The 15,838-nt window shown below is 45.1% G+C and overlaps 2 protein-coding genes across 2 annotated transcripts; one reads left to right on the plus strand and one right to left on the minus strand.

Moving 5' to 3' along the window:
• The first annotated feature begins 6 nt into the window (after window positions 1–6).
• On the plus strand, window positions 7–5,547 carry LOC105907796 (transient receptor potential cation channel subfamily V member 1-like). Its single transcript, XM_012836179.3, is given in 17 exon segments — window positions 7–93; window positions 629–792; window positions 938–1,090; window positions 1,199–1,336; window positions 1,613–1,911; window positions 2,164–2,340; window positions 2,642–2,797; window positions 2,906–3,001; window positions 3,127–3,197; window positions 3,334–3,499; window positions 3,591–3,657; window positions 3,849–3,952; window positions 3,955–4,188; window positions 4,685–4,780; window positions 4,782–4,807; window positions 5,039–5,139; window positions 5,281–5,547. Coding segments are annotated over 17 exon segments (2,211 nt in total). The 5' UTR covers window positions 7–13; the 3' UTR covers window positions 5,364–5,547.
• A 2,929-nt stretch (window positions 5,548–8,476) lies between these two features.
• Window positions 8,477–15,814, minus strand: fam222bb (family with sequence similarity 222 member Bb). The gene is given in 4 exon segments (XM_042708710.1): window positions 8,477–9,491; window positions 9,493–11,260; window positions 11,847–11,967; window positions 15,242–15,814. Coding segments are annotated over 3 exon segments (2,094 nt in total). The 5' UTR covers window positions 11,926–11,967; window positions 15,242–15,814; the 3' UTR covers window positions 8,477–9,244.
• Window positions 15,815–15,838: the final 24 nt, after the last annotated feature.

Genomic DNA, 15,838 nt, shown 5'->3' on the forward strand with positions numbered 1-15,838 from the left:
GGAGGCGGACAGCATGCTGATGGCCCCCCTCAGCATGTGGGGCCTGGACACACAGAGGGTCCCCATGGATACTCACTATCAGTCTGAGTTTGGGTAGGCCTAGATAGGCACTCGCTCAAGTAATCGTTTAACACTGTTCAGAGCAACAATGGGTAAAAAGCATGGATAGCGTACGCTCAGTCAAACCTGAAGCCACTGGATGGAAGGAACAAAAATGTATCCCGATACAGTGTCAGTTCTGACTGATTTTTACTGATTTTTTGGTGACTATGCAAGCTCTGGCTGCAAAACTCACTTACTGTACAGATTCTGGCTGCAATTTTGCCAATATGGCCAGCCAATCTTGGCTTAATTTCTTCATAAAGTAAGTGCTGTCCATGCTTTTTACAGTCAATGGTTTAGAAGATCATGTCTGATTCTTGATCACATCACAGAAAACATAATGTGTAAAACATTCTTAAATATGGCTTCCTTACTTGGCCAACACCTTTCAGTATTTTTGCTAAGCATTTTTTTGTATGTTTCCATACCTGATTTGAAATGACCTCTGATGACCAAAGCTAAAAGAGTAAGAGTAAATGTCTGAAATGAGTGAAATAACTTAATGTCCCTGTTTTCCTGTCAATAGATTTCTGAGTGATACAAGGATCCCAAAACAGGATGTGTCATACAGAGTGTTTACAATCCAGCCACTGTTCGATGCAGCAGCAGCTGGAAATGTCTATAAACTAAAGGGGCTGCTGAAATACCTCCAGCACACCTCGAAACACCTCACAGACTGGGACCTCCGAGGTGAGCAGAGGCATCTCTCACATAAGATCAGTCAAAGGCCTTACATATACTGAGAAAACCTTTCTTTTCCAAAAAAGTACAGCATTAACCCACGCCTCTTTAGAAGACACCACTGAAATAATGACCGAGATGTGCTCTTTCTAAGATCCTACCAATGGGAAAACTGTTCTCCTGAAGGCCCTCTTGAACCTCAGGAATGGGCAAAATGACATCATTGAGGTGCTTCTGGACATCGCAGAGGCAACTGGAGATCTGTATGCTTTGGTCAATGCAGCATACACCGACAGCTTTTACAAAGGTGACCCTGACTCTCTCTTGTCACATAGCCAGTCTAATCTGAGTTGAGTTGAAATGCAGTTTCCTTATACTGCAGCCTGCCAATAATCTGTGCTCCTGGTTTCCACAGGACAGAGTGCCCTGCATATCGCCATTGAGAGACGAAGCCTGCACTTTGTTAAGCTGCTTGTGCAGAAAGGAGCAAATGTACAGGCCAAAGCCTGTGGGAAATTCTTCCAGTTCAAAACCAGACCTGGATTTTACTTTGGTGAGCAACTGTCAGCTAATTGAAGCAAATTTCTGTTTGGCAGTGCTGTTAACCAAAAGCGGTTTGTTTCAGAAAAGCACTATTTTACTAGAACCATCTTAATTGTTAGAGCATTAAAACTGATAGTGTGTCTTTCATGATGGATATGACACAGCTATTCTGTTATTTCTCCATAGCATTATTGCATTATTGATTGATGATGAAGTCTTTGCAGTCTTGAAAAAGGTAAAGGTTATAGTGTAGTTCATTTACTATATGAAATATGTGTTTTCATAGGTGAACTTCCGCTGTCATTGGCAGCTTGCACTAATCAGTTGAACATTGTAAAATTCCTCTTGAAGAACCCTTACCAAAGGGTGGACATCACAGACAAGGACTCCCATGGAAACACAGTGCTGCATGCTCTAGTAACCATAGCAGACAACTCTCCTGAAAACACAGAGTTTGTCACAGTGATGTACGACGACATTCTGAAAAGGGCAGGCCAGCTCTACCCCAAAATCAAACTGGAAGACATTGAGAATGACCAAGGTCTGACTCCCATCAAACTGGCTGCCAAAACTGGCAAGATTGGGGTATGTTTCTATCAGACATATCGACTTACTACTGCAGCCAACTATCACCCTCTCCTTGATTGGATTCAAGATATATAATAATATTTAATGTAATGATAAATGTAACACATCCTTTCACATGGACATTCCTTGTAAAAATGAATGTGGTTTGTGTTTCTGTTGCTGTATCCACATCATGGGTGCTCTAAGACTAAGTGAAGGTTGTTGTTGACTGAGTGCCTTTGTTGCGCCTGTTGTCACCGCTCCTGACAGCTGTTCAAACACATGGTGAGACGAGAGTTCCTGGATGAGGAGAGCATCCACCTGTCGAGAAAGTTCACAGAGTGGGTGTATGGCCCTGTCTACTCCTCCCTCTACGACCTGGCCTCTCTGGACTCCTACGAGAAGAACTCCGTGTTAGAGATCATTGTCTACGGCTGCGAGAACCCTGTGAGAGCACATGTACAGTTTATCCTGAGTCAGAGGCCGAGTCATGTTGGCAGCTTTATCTGACATCATGAAGCAGCTGTAGTCTAGACAACCAGTGACAACCAAACACGATCACACAATCATAATATGATAATAATTAAGGTCAAGCAGATGGGTCCCCCTTTATATGCCATGGTTCTGCTTAAGGTTCCTTCCTGATTAACAGGGAGTTTTCCTTGCCTCTGTTGCTTGCTCTAAGGGGGTCCAGGCACTGTTTATAAACAAAATTGAATTTTATTGAATTGAATATGTTTTATTTCAGAACCGCCATGATATGCTTCAAATAGAGCCTCTACACAGTCTATTGGAGGAGAAATGGCATATTTTTGCCCGGCGAATATTTTGGTTCAACTTCATCGTCTATGTTGTATACCTGGGGATATTCACTTCCGTGGCTTTTTTCAGAAAAGAGGGAGAGGTAGGATTTCAACATCTGCAACCCTATAGAAAAATATAATCTCACAATATATTCAGGTACACTCTTCCACTGTTCCATTTCAACAGATCCTTCCAATTTAATTTTTAGCCACCGTTTCCCGTTCAACATGTGCCATCTGACTATTTTCGTCTCGCTGGACAAATAATCAGCCTCCTTGGTGCCATTTACTTTTTCTTCAAAGGGGTAGGTGAACACTATAGGCCTGCCACATTTAAAACCGCATGAAAGGATCTAATCTGTATTCATGGCATGAAGATGAATGAAAACATGCCAATGGGTTAACTGTGAAAATTATTTTTCTCTGCTAGATATCAGACTTCAGGAGAAAGAGGCCAAAGCTACAAACATTACTGGTGGACGGCTACAGTGAATTTCTTTTGTATGTTCCCAATCATCTGCATAAAGCAGCAGCTGCAAAGTAAAAAAATATGGCCTCTGAGCCTTGTCATGCTGGAACCTCAATCCCCAAACTGCATGAGACATGTGCTTCTGTGCTCCTCTCTCTCTCTCTGCAGTTTACTGCAGGCAGCGCTCCTGCTGTTCTCAGCAGTGCTGTACACCAGCGGGCGAAGGGAGTATGTGGGCTTCCTGGTGCTCTCCCTGGCTCTCAGCTGGATCAACCTCCTCTACTTCTTCAGGGGCTCCAAGCACATGGGCATCTACGGCGTTATGATACAGAGGGTAGGCTGGGTGTATTTCAGACTCAGACATACATGCAAGTTGTTCGTGTTGGTTGATTGTGTACTGCTTTTGTTCCCTTTTCTTTTTTTAGATGATCATCAGTGATATTTCACGCTTTCTTTTTGTTTACATCGTCTTCCTTTTAGGATTTTCAGCAGGTACCCCCTCTTGCTTATGCTTAAATATGGTGGCATGCCTTGTACATGTTTAGTATCTTTATACACTAGGTAATAGCTATGCATTCACAATAAAAAATGATTATGTTAACAGCTTATAAAATAGAGATGGAATTACCCGCAACTGCAGTTTATCAGAAAGCCCCTCTTCATCTGCTCTCCTCACGCTTTAGCTGTTGTGACTCTCATTGAGGAACCCCCCCACTCATCAAGCGCCTGGAGAACAGCAACTGCTGCTCCAGAGACAGTGCTGGTGGAGGCCATGCGGGCCTGTGCAGCCGCAGACACTCTTTCAACAACATCTACTTCACCACCCTGGAGCTCTTCAAGTTCACCATCGGCATGGGCGACCTGGAGTTCACCGAGCAGTACCAGTACAAGGAGGTGTTCTTCATCCTGCTCATCTCGTACATCGTGCTCACCTACATCCTCCTGCTCAACATGCTCATCGCCCTCATGAGTGAGACTGTGGAGAGGATATCCAGAGACAGCAAGAGCATCTGGAAACTGCAGGTATGCGGTCTTGCATTCCTAGAATCCTGCTGGAAACTCAGTCATAGTTCATAGTTTAGTCATCATTGTCTTGTATACAGATTTGATACGTCTGTGTTTTATTTTCAACTTTGTTTTGCATTACCATCAACATGCCTAAAAAAGTTTTTGACCCTTAACAAAAGTTTGCTGGACAGGGATACAGCTTAGAATTTGTTAGTTCAGCAGAATATTAGTGACCAGAAATAATTTAACTTTTCACTTCTATGGTATAGATATAGAACTACTCTCTAAAAAAGATTCTTGTCTTCTGTCAAACTCATTTTGTGTACCAAAGAAATACAGGGTCTTTTGACCAGTAAATGAGAAGATAATGACTTTCAGGTGAAGATAAAAGAGCTCAAGATAATAAATAGCCCTGTAGCATGGTAATTCTGCCATCATGGTTGACCATGACAATGAGATATGTGAGCGCAGTCTTCTCCAGTGAAGTGAAACAGTGGGTTGCCATGCACAGAGAGCCCTGACCATCCTGGACCTGGAGCGGAGCCTACCTCACTGGCTCAGGAAGAACCTGCGCTCTGGGGTGGTGAAGGAGCTGGGGGAACAAACCAGGCGAGGACACCCGCCGCTGTTTCAGGTGGGTCAAGGGTATCATCATATTCATTCCGCAGTATCTTCAGCACGCGGACAAGCTTCATAATGTATGACCAAACAACCTTCTTCCCATCAATATATTCAAAAGGGAATTTTATTCTTCATGCATTACGTCATATAGTGTAGGTTATTTCGTTCTTCATGTACTGGATTCAGAAGCTGTGTGCATGAAGTTGCGTTAGTGTGAAAGGAAAATGATAGTTTGTGTGTTTAGTTTGGAGGAGGTGAACTGGAGCAAGTGGCACACGGACCTGGGCATTATCACTAAAGACCCAGGGAGCTGTGACATCAAGCCCTACAACAGGTCACGCAGAGGTAGGCTACTCTATACAACTTGATGTGACGTGTAATATGATTGAGAGGTAAAAACAATGATCTAGTCTAAGTATTTATGACAATATCAGCTTTTTCCCTAAGTGTACCAAGTGAATGGGAATAATGACTGTGTGTTTGCAGAGAGCTTTGTACGAGTCGTGTCTACTCTAAGAAGGAATGAGATTGTGAAAGGCCTGACGCATGCAGATGACAAGAGCTCCTGAGGTCACTCCATACAGCAGACGGCAGCTGAGCAGTCTGTAGCGGATCAGCCAGACCTGATCTGGAGTCAGCTGCAATTAAGTCACAATCTGTGACCACTTCAGTGACCTACATGTAGACATCCAGACACATTAGTGAATTGCTGCTCAATTTATCATTAAGAGAAAATAAAAGTAGCTGCAACCATGTCCATTCCTTTATGTCAACACTCCAAGGAGTGGAGGATAAAAAGCACGTCTGACACGGTCAGGTTTTGCAAATGCAAGTCAAACTTTATTTTGGTTTGAGGGGAATGTTTGTGCAACATTTTTGTTCCTGAAAGTAATGGGCTTATTTGGAATGACACTTCAATGGAGAACAGGTGGACCTTACTGCCATGACACTCGGTTCTTTGGTGGAACAACATGACACACACAAAGAAATATAACTTCCAACTTTTCAGAACTGCTCAGAGGAAGACAGTAGCCGTCTTTTTTTTTATTTTAATCTCAAAATGTGGTTCAGAGAAGGAGGGTGGGTAACAACATGTGCTCTTAAGACTTTAAGAACCTGCTCACATTCCTAAGACACAGAAGGGTTTGCAGTGTGGACTTCAAAACCGCTTTGGTTGGTAATTCAGCAGCAGCAACAGCCAGTCTCAACAGAGTTTGTGCCTTTAGCATGTAAGGGCTTCCTTTCCAAACAGTATCAGTAGTCAAGTAGCTTGGTCAACCTCCCAAACCCCAACCCCTCTCCTTACACCACCCCCCCCCCCCCCCCCCACCCACTTAATAAACAGTGCAGTGTCTTGAGTCCCACATACACCCCTGCTAGGATACAGTTTTTCACCCCCACACAAACCCACCTCAGTATCACGCTCACTCTCCACTCACCCCAGAGGAGGCACTTCACATTGAGAAACAGAAACGAAGTAAAAGTTCAACCTGACTAGTAGAGTTTTGTACCCTTGAGCTGGAAACACGACATGATTGCCGGGACCGAACAAATTGCATCGGAGTTGTTTTTTTTCCTCCCTCTTTCCCACTCAGAACGTGTGGAGATTAACTGAGATCAAGCCTAACAAGCAAGTTTAAATAAGTTAATATGTCTGCAACAACAAAGCTGATCCATTCACACATTGCTTTTGCAAAGAAAGAAAAAAAATGGCATTCAACATAAATTACAGCTTACTTTCTAATCTTTACAGCATTACAAACACTCCCACGTTTTTTTCTTGTAATCTAGAATACAATAGCAGCTTCGTGAGACCAACACATCGGTGAGAAAGTTGAAGAGATAACTAAGTCCATTGTTCCAGTCAGTTTGGGTCTGAAGGGTTAGGTCTGCATCTGAGACTGTGATGGTAGCAGAACCCTTTTATTTGTGTTCAGAACTGAAGACATGTATGTTCTGATTGTTTTGTTTGCTTCTGGCGTTGGTAGTATGCACGCCACCAGCACACACACACACACACACACACACACACACACACACACACACACACACACACACACACACACACACACACACACTAGGGGGCAAGTAGAACTTCAGATTTTTCACTTCAGCAGCAAAGACAACTAATGAAAGGTGAACATATTCAAGACGCGGCCTGATGATGCGTACACACTACTACCTGTTACAGCCCAGTGCTGGAACCTGAACATGTTCAAGTTTTTCCCCCCTTCAACATTTCAAATCAACATTTCTTTCCACATGAAATTAATTTTAGGTATACTTGCTAATGTCATAATTAATTTAAACTTCTACACCACACTCAAGTCAACAGGACTAAATATTTAAGGCTTACACAAGGGGCAATCAGGGGAACCAGACCAGAAGTCTCCAAAGAACCCCCCACACACACACACCACAACACACACACACACACAGGCGGTTTCTCTGCCAGTTAAAACAAACAAAAAAGAAAGACAGAAAAGATTATGCTTCACTGGGACTTAAGTTGTCCTTCCTCTTAAAAGAAAAGAAAGAAACTAAAAATGGCTAACTGAGGCTGACTAAGAGGCAGGAGGCACAGGCAGACCTGAGAACATTGATGGCGAGGCCATAACATAAACACTGACAAGCAGGAGATTCACGAACCACACAACCAGGAAGGGACACAGATGTCACACTTGCCTTTTAGAGGCACAGAGACAGTCCCAGCTTTCCACAGGGATCCCTATACAGTGATGTTCATGTTTATGGAGGACCAGGAGAGAGAGAGAGGCACGCGGGTCACTTCTCCTGTTCACAGGCCTGGGCTGTTATCAACAAAGCCAGCCACTTCAGTGGGTGACCCTTGTTGCCATAGGTAACACCATTTGGGTCTTGGTTTACCAGAGCAGCAGAAGTACTATTCAGCTCCCACACCAGTGTGCAGCACATGCATCACGTGGTGGAGGACAGCCACAGTAGTAGGGCAGTGGAGACAGTGTGTAGGACCGGCCTTTCCAGCGTCACACAGTCCCTTGGATCTTGTGAGTGTTTGTTGTGGTTATTGCGGCCAAAAGTGACTGAATTTGCTTCAGGCAATCTCTAAAATTGTGGGTTGGCATTGCGGTGATTTTCAGTTAAATAAAATCAATTGCAATGATGCAGAAATTCCATGACTGCATTTTCTTGCAAAGAAAATTGATCCCAGAATCCTGGAGGGACTGATTACAAAGCAGTATAAGCTGCATCTGCAAGTGATCCATTTGGTCATTCCCACCATTCATTATTACTACAAACTAGGATAAGTACTTAAAACATAACATTAAACCTTTTTTTTTTCCTTTTGTTGCCAATATTTGTAATACATATCGGGATGTGATGGCCTGAAAATTCTCTCAGGAATTCAAGTAGTGATTACTACATTAACAAACAACATGACAATAGATTAGACGACATGGCACGAGTTCCAATGGAATTCCTACATGGAGGAACTCAACATATTCCTGGTCAACATATTCAAGACACACTGTTTGACAGTGAGACCAACGCTCTGTAAAATGCTTCTGTAGAACTCTTAAAAACAGCCTTTCCAAAACTTTAACCTGAATGTATATACAACAGTCTCAAAAATCAACAGTCGCATCTTCTATGTGCATATGCCAACACTTGTTCCTTGTTCCTTAGTGTCTCTCCTCCTTCAGTGACAATAATAATAGCAAGCGATAAGTAAACATCAAAAGGAGAACACTGATTATGTTCAACCTGGTTGCTTGAGTGCACAATTCCATGGCATCTCTAAAAAGATCTTAATAGACCTATTGGGCTAACAAACAAATGTTCTAGATTATAGAAATGTCTTCCTCACAGTGTCCTATATCTATTTAGCTCTCCAAGGAGACATTGAAGGAGAATAGAAGATAATGAACTTGGATGCGTTTATGTGATGGCAAGACATTCCCTACATGTAAACACTACAATCTGAGCAGCACTTTGTTTACCGACAACAAACTGAGCTCAATTTATTTTAGGGCCAGGTGCTACGGGCAGACATAAGATGAAGCCACAGGTTTTTTTTCATTATCTAACTGAAAAGTAATCTATAGGAGAGTGTTACAAGCCTTTATCCAGCCGGGACACAGAGAAACAGGAAAGGCTGGGGAGTTAATGACCTTCACATACACCAACACTCCAATAAGAGCACTATTCATTATCTAAAAAACACTTTAAGCTGGTTTCTCAGACAGGGATTAACCCTGGCCCTGGATGCATTGGTGTTCTCACTAGACAAAAAAACGAGAAAAAAAAAAAAAAATGTATTTTTAATTATTATTATTATTCTGAATGTAGTTTTGTCAAGGACTAGTTTTAACCCTTGCCTGGGAAACCGGAGCTCTGTGGATTATTCGTGAGACTGGGCGATAAGCGTTTTATGAATTGCCGTCACACTTAATGACTGCCTTGTCAAGCCTCATCTATACCCTGGGTGGTGGTGAATGGGAACATTTCTACTGTCACCTGAATCAGGGGCCCTAGCGTTTGTCATGACGGGGAGCCTGGGCATCTTACCCATCATGCCCAGGTTGGTTTGCTCCCGGAAGCTTGCGAAATCGCCGGCCATGTAGTCCACGTTCGGCATCAGGCCCGGGTGGCCGTTGGCGGCGCCGACAGCTCCAGTCCTGTAGTGAGTCCCCTGGGTGCAGTCAACGGAGGTGCTGCCCCCCCGGCAGACCCCCGTGGAAGTTTATGGCCAGGTCCTGGGAACCAGAGCTGTCGCTATTCGGGGTGGGCAAGATGCTGCTCCAAGGCGGCTGCTGCTGCACATAGTGCCCGTTATTGTAGTTCATCCCAGGGCCCCCCACCATGCCGCTCACCGGAGGCGACGGGGTGGGCTTGTCTAGTGGGGCTTTGAGACCGTAGGGCTGCTGGCCCATGCACGCCTCCTGGGAGTAGGGCAGGCCCTTGGTGGGGAAGCCAGAGCCCCCCGGGTCCTCCCGGGCCACGCTCTTGCAGGGTGGCGGCCCGTCGGGCATGTGCGACATGTGGCTGAGAGGCTGCGACGGTTGCTGCTTCCAGTGGGCCTGTGGCTGCTGAGGTAAGTGGGGCTGCGGCTGTTTGAGATGGTTCTGATAGAGGGGCAGCCTACTCAGGACAGCCATAGTGGTGGGCTGGATGGCACTGGCATGGGAGACATTGGGGTTGAGGGCACAGGAGGAGGGGACAGGCTGGAGGCCGAGGCGAGGGTGATGGTGTTGGTGTTGGTGAGGGTGTTGGTGTTGGTGTTGGTGAGGGTGCGGGTGCATGTGAGGGTGCGGGTGAGGGTGAGGGTGCGGGTACGGGCCGCAGGCACGGGAGCTGGCGTTGATGAGCAGGTTGCGGCTGATGGGGCTGGGGTTGGCGATCTGGCCCTCGCAGACCGACGTGCCAGCAGCTCCGGCCCGGGCCTGACAGAACTGGTTGATCTGGTTCACAATGCTGCTGAGGTCGCTGGGCCGGTTGTGATGCAGGCTAGCCGCCATGGACAGCGGGATGGTTGAGGTAGACACGGTCACATTGGGAGGGGCATCACCGTCGGGCAGCTTGCGAGGGGTGCTGTGCATTCCCGGGACCAGCACCATGCCAGATGGGGCTGGGGAACCAGCTCCAGCCGTAGTGGAGGCCTGAGGGGGGAGAGTCTGGGGCTGAGAGAGGCCCTGGGCCTGGGCCTGAGCCTGAGCCTGAGCCTGGATACTGTGTGGGGGCAGCATGGGGGCCCTGGGAGCCATCTCTGCCAGGAGTCTTAAGCCCTGAGAGGCCATCTGCTGCTTCTGCTGCTGCTGCAGTAAGCTCTGTGGGTGGCTCAGACCAGGCTGCTGCTGCTGCTGCTGCTGCTGCTGCTGCTGCTGCTGCTGCTGCTGCTGCTGGAGAGTCTGCTGGAGAGCCTGCTGACGGCTCAGGCCAGGCTGAGGCCGTAAACTGGGTGGATGAGGAAGGCCGTGGTGCTGGATGGTCTGTGGGCGTGCCATGCCCTGTTGCTGCTGCAGCGGTTGCTGCTGCAGCGGTTGCTGCTGCTGCTGCTGGAGGTGGGAGGGGAGGCCCTGCTTGTGGGCCCCAGCTGGGGGCTGGGGGAGAGCCAGCAGGTGGGCCACAGTCTGCTGAGGCGGTAAAGTGCTCTGGGCCGCGTAGGGCCCGCTGTGGGGGTTCATGATGGGCTTGGGCAGGAAGCGGGTGCAACTGGCGTCCAGGCCCTTCAAGACGCTTTTGACTGGCACCTTCACAACGGCAAGAAGGCCTGAGCGGGAGGACTCCTGAGAAGGGTAGGGGCTGTAGCGGTGACTGGAGGTGTCCAGGCCGTTGACTGTGCGACGGATGTGTTTCCTCTGAGGTACTTTGACACTGTTGGGGAAGATCTTGATGGTCAGCGGGTTGCTGGCAATTTTCTTAGCAAAGGCATCCAATTCCGCTGGGGATGGATAATGTGCGGATCTCATCTTCTGTGTGGTGTCCCCTGGGGTAAGGCGCAGAGGGAAAAGAAATTAGGAGAAAGTGGGACATTTCCATCAAGGCAATGACTTGGCACAAGACAGAAACCACTGATGGGTTACATGATTATATAACAAAAAAGTAAGGCCTTTAAAAAAAATATATAACCTACATGTTTCATGCAACTTGGTATGACAATTGGTCCCTCTATATACCATCATCTATTGTACAACTATTACGCAATACATACAACACAGTATATCGCCAAATTTGTGACAATGGAAAATAAGCTTTGCATCACAAACAAAAGATAACAGTACTTGTTATTTGACTTGAATTCTGTGATGCTATGATTATATCACATTACATTCACAATCATAAGCTACATACAACTGTAGGATAGGCAAAAAAAAATCATGAAAAACACTAGAATAAGCTTTTCATCCCAATCTCTGGTGCAACAGAAACCATTCCACGCCGGAGTAATTCTCCCTCCCTGCATCACCCTGTCCTTCACCAAACACACACAGCCATTTCCCCTGATGTGCCCACAAACAGCAGCAAATAAAGAGCAGACAAATATTGAGCAGACAAATGGAAGGTGTACTTACATTTCTGAAGTCCAGTGTTCATCTGCAAGTGAGAACGAAGCTGGAATGTGGGGTTGGATACTGGCAAACAAGCCAGCATGTCACACAGGCACTAATACAACATGGGCTACCCTCCGTCACACTGCAAAAGAAAAAGGATCAGTGGCATGGCTCAGCAGGGCACCAGCTAGGATTTTACACAGTACATTCCAAATGTGATATATTCACCTCATAGACATCGATACAGTAACAAGAAACCGGCAAGAGCTTATATTGAATGTGCTGTACCCTACTTACTGAGACTGCTTAAAAACACTATGCTTCTTCTGTGAGGCGATTAGTCGCTAACAGAATGATAAAGCATCTCTTTTACAAACTAGTCTTAAACACACACACACACGTTCGATGAACACAGCATCCAGTTATAGTATAATGAAACAAATGCAACACAAGAGCATTGCATTTCAGAATACAGCAATGGGTCCACCATAGGAGAATAAGAGCAAAAATTGCAGTCTAGACATTAATGACATTTACCACAATTCACCACAGAGCTATTCCTTTTCCATCACATCTTGGTTCTTGTACCACCGCCTCGTACATTACACACAACGACGAACTGCTTCTGTAATAGCTTCTCTGCAGAGTCGCTCCATTTAAATATCAAGCATTCATCCATGACCTTTTTAAATCGCTCTCTAAAACAGCTGGCGTTTGAGCCCACAGCGCACACCCTGCAGTTTGAGTGCCATGAACGAAGTGGAAGCGAATGCTTCAGTCAGCCTGGCAGGTGCCCAGGGCACGGCAGGAGATGCCACTGCATGACCCGGGCCTACAGGCGCTCCAGCTGACTGCTCCAATTTGATGGATTGGCAGTTGCGGCGAAATCGGCAAAAAGTGAATTATTAGCGTGGATAGTTCAAGTTGAACGCACAGAGAGGCAGCGCAGTGGTTAATTCCAACATGATTATTGGAACAAGTGGCAAGGAGAAATATTTGTTGTGTCCCGTCGCACTAACGTGAGCAGACGCTCCACAAAGTAAGTAGGTTCCACTGCATAAATGGTAATTATCTAGCTAGCTACCGTTTAACACGACGGAGAACGTGTACCTCCCATTAGGCCTAAAATATATATTCCAATTACCAGTGAAGTTAATCGAAGTGACTGGCTGTAAGACTGACACTATTGCTGCGGAGCCCTGGCAACAGTGCTCTCGTAGCCCGCACCCCTTGGTGTCCAAGTGCATTGGTGGTACAGAGATTAGCATTGCTGCCTTCCAGGCAGATGACCCGTATTCAATTCCCGTCAATTATGGTCAGTAGCTTTAATCAATTTATGTCGTCACAAAGTTACTGAGTAAACATACGGCCAACACTGACTAAGCCGAGTCATGGAGGCGCGCCTAAGCGCCGCACTAGGATTCACCACAGCGGGAAAGGCAAACGTTCTTTTAACCTTCTCCAATGACGAACATCATGTTATCTAATGCTACAAAATGGGAATAATGCCTTGTTTTCATCTCTGTGGTATGCGAGTCAACCGGAAGACCATTCATTCCAATGAGAACCTCTGTGATCTCCGATGTGTTTACAAAACTCCTTCCTTTTTTCGGTGACGAATTTGCCTCGAGTACGTTAAAAACAAAATACCTTTGCGGTGGATTTTGCAGAGACAGTATGCACTGTGTGCCAGGAAGTTAATGGCATTGGAAAAACGAATAGGCTAACAGGCAATTTCCTTCAATTCAGCTGCTTGACAGTTAGTCAAATAGTAGATAATCAAGTCAGAAAGTGTAATTCTATAAATAAAAACTAGTTTAGCTAGTTAAACACATTGTGAATCTTTATTATTCTGCTTAAAATAGTTAGCCTATAGGCTACGTGGTGTAGACTGTGGTCTAGACCGAAGTTCTAAAAAGTGGAAGAGTTCATTAAGCATTCTGAAGAGAGAATTCGAGTAACAGGCAACCTTCTGCAAATAGCAATAGATATCAGTGGCTAATTGGCTTTCACTGGCGATATGAACAATGTGCTTCACCGAATATATAGAAATATCGACAATCTTTATCAGTTTGATGGCCTATAACAACTTTACCTCACTCCCATTCTACCGCTGTGATTCCCCTCAATGATATTACCGCTCACTTGACATAAGTAGGGGTTGCTTCACCGTTGCATCATTCCATGTTGACACCGACACAAGTGAGAGTTAAATGCTATTGTTTATTGTTATTGCTATGTCTGCATTGGCAGCATCTTGGGAAATGTCGAAGGCACTCCTTTCGACGCCATCCCTAAAGAAATGCATTTCCTTGCGTTGAACACTAGAGGGTATATTGCGTATATTATACGGAGTTACGGACACCAAACTAAACTGGAAACGAGGCGTAAATCACACAGACAGAAATATACGGAAAATTCGTCCGTGACAACGGTAGATATATTATTGCGACAGAAAAACTGTTCAGGATCGATAATATTTCAAACCACTGGTACGGAATCTAATTCTGTAGCAATAGTGCACTAACTATAGTTCCGGTTCCGTAGCCGGTGCCGAAGTTAATAACCCCCTGTACTGAAAACTCCTAGTCACAATGAACGCACGAGTTGATTTAAATTGACTATAATGATGACCATCAACAACAAAACTCAACCTACTTAATTCTTCAATGGCTTGAGTCTGGGTGAAAATGGCTGGTTTGCAGACACCAACTCATACAACAAAGCCTGGCAGAAATGATCACTGAAAACATTCATGTCAAATAAATGTCTGAAAATGACAAATAATCATCTTAGTTCTAAATGTGTTCATACGCAGCCGTCTGCGCTTAGGTAAAGAAGAATCGCAAATGATAAGCATATTGTCTGGGCATTAACTATTATTTGTGTGAGCTAGCTAGTGGGGAGCTCACCGGGTTAGCCATGCTAGTCGACCCAGCTGTTCAACATAACTTAAGCAATTCGCACACCTAAATAGGCTAACGGCTAACGCCTTTGAATAGAACAACTCGTATCACGCGTAAATGCAGGCTAGTTAACTGATAAGGTTAATAGGCAAATCGTACATAAGAGGTTAACAAGAACAAGTACAATCAGTAACTATCTGTGTAAGTTAGCGTTACCCTGTTGTAAAAGCTGGTCTCGCTTCCAGTGGTGGCTACTCATTTACACATGAAGATCTTATGTCGTAGATTACAAATACTACAGAAGCGAGCTAGCTACACAGTAATTACTAACATATACTGGCTTGCACACAATGTTGGACTCTCATAGAGGATAGCATAGCTAAGTAGCGGCTAACTAGGATCTGGGATCTTCTTTGTGCTGCAAGTGCAATAGGCTTTCATTTTAAGAGGTTCTGACAGATGAAATGGCTATGACTGAGCAAGAGAAAACGATTCAAACACAGTACATACTTTCCAGGAGAAGGTGGACAGTTAAAACATAATTTAAAGAAATATTTCCAACACCGGTATTTTCTTCGGTTTTGGTATGTTGTCCACTCTGCCACTGCTGATTTGCAAATGCAGTGCATCGTTCGCGCATGCGTAAGGAAGACTTTCTGAAAAGACCCCTTCACTGCAGAGAGCTGCCTAGAATATGCCTGATAGGGGCTTTAGTCGGTTGATTCACGGGTGCCCGTCTGTAAGCTGAGAAGACTCTCCGTTGAACATGTGTCCGTTACAGGCCTACGTCAAATACTTGCGTGCATTAATACTGTCATAGTCATAATATTATTAATGTTCTTTGTGTCCCTCTACATAATGGGTCATTTGACACAACGTTGTATGTAAGCAAACGAAAGTGTGTGAGATCTCCACGGTCTGTTTGATTGACACAATCTGAAGCTAAAAAGATCAGTTGGCCCTGCGGCAGGTCACTAATGACATATCCACTGTCATTGCCTACAGTAAAAGGACTGAATACATGTAAACATGTTATATTACATTGGCACCGTTTCATTAGTGTGTCATATCACGTTCTGAATAATGGACTTTTATTGTTTTAAATAT

The sequence above is a fragment of the Clupea harengus genome, chromosome 9 (genome assembly GCF_900700415.2).
Source record: "Clupea harengus chromosome 9, Ch_v2.0.2, whole genome shotgun sequence".
NCBI classification, from domain to species: Eukaryota; Metazoa; Chordata; class Actinopteri; order Clupeiformes; family Clupeidae; genus Clupea; species Clupea harengus.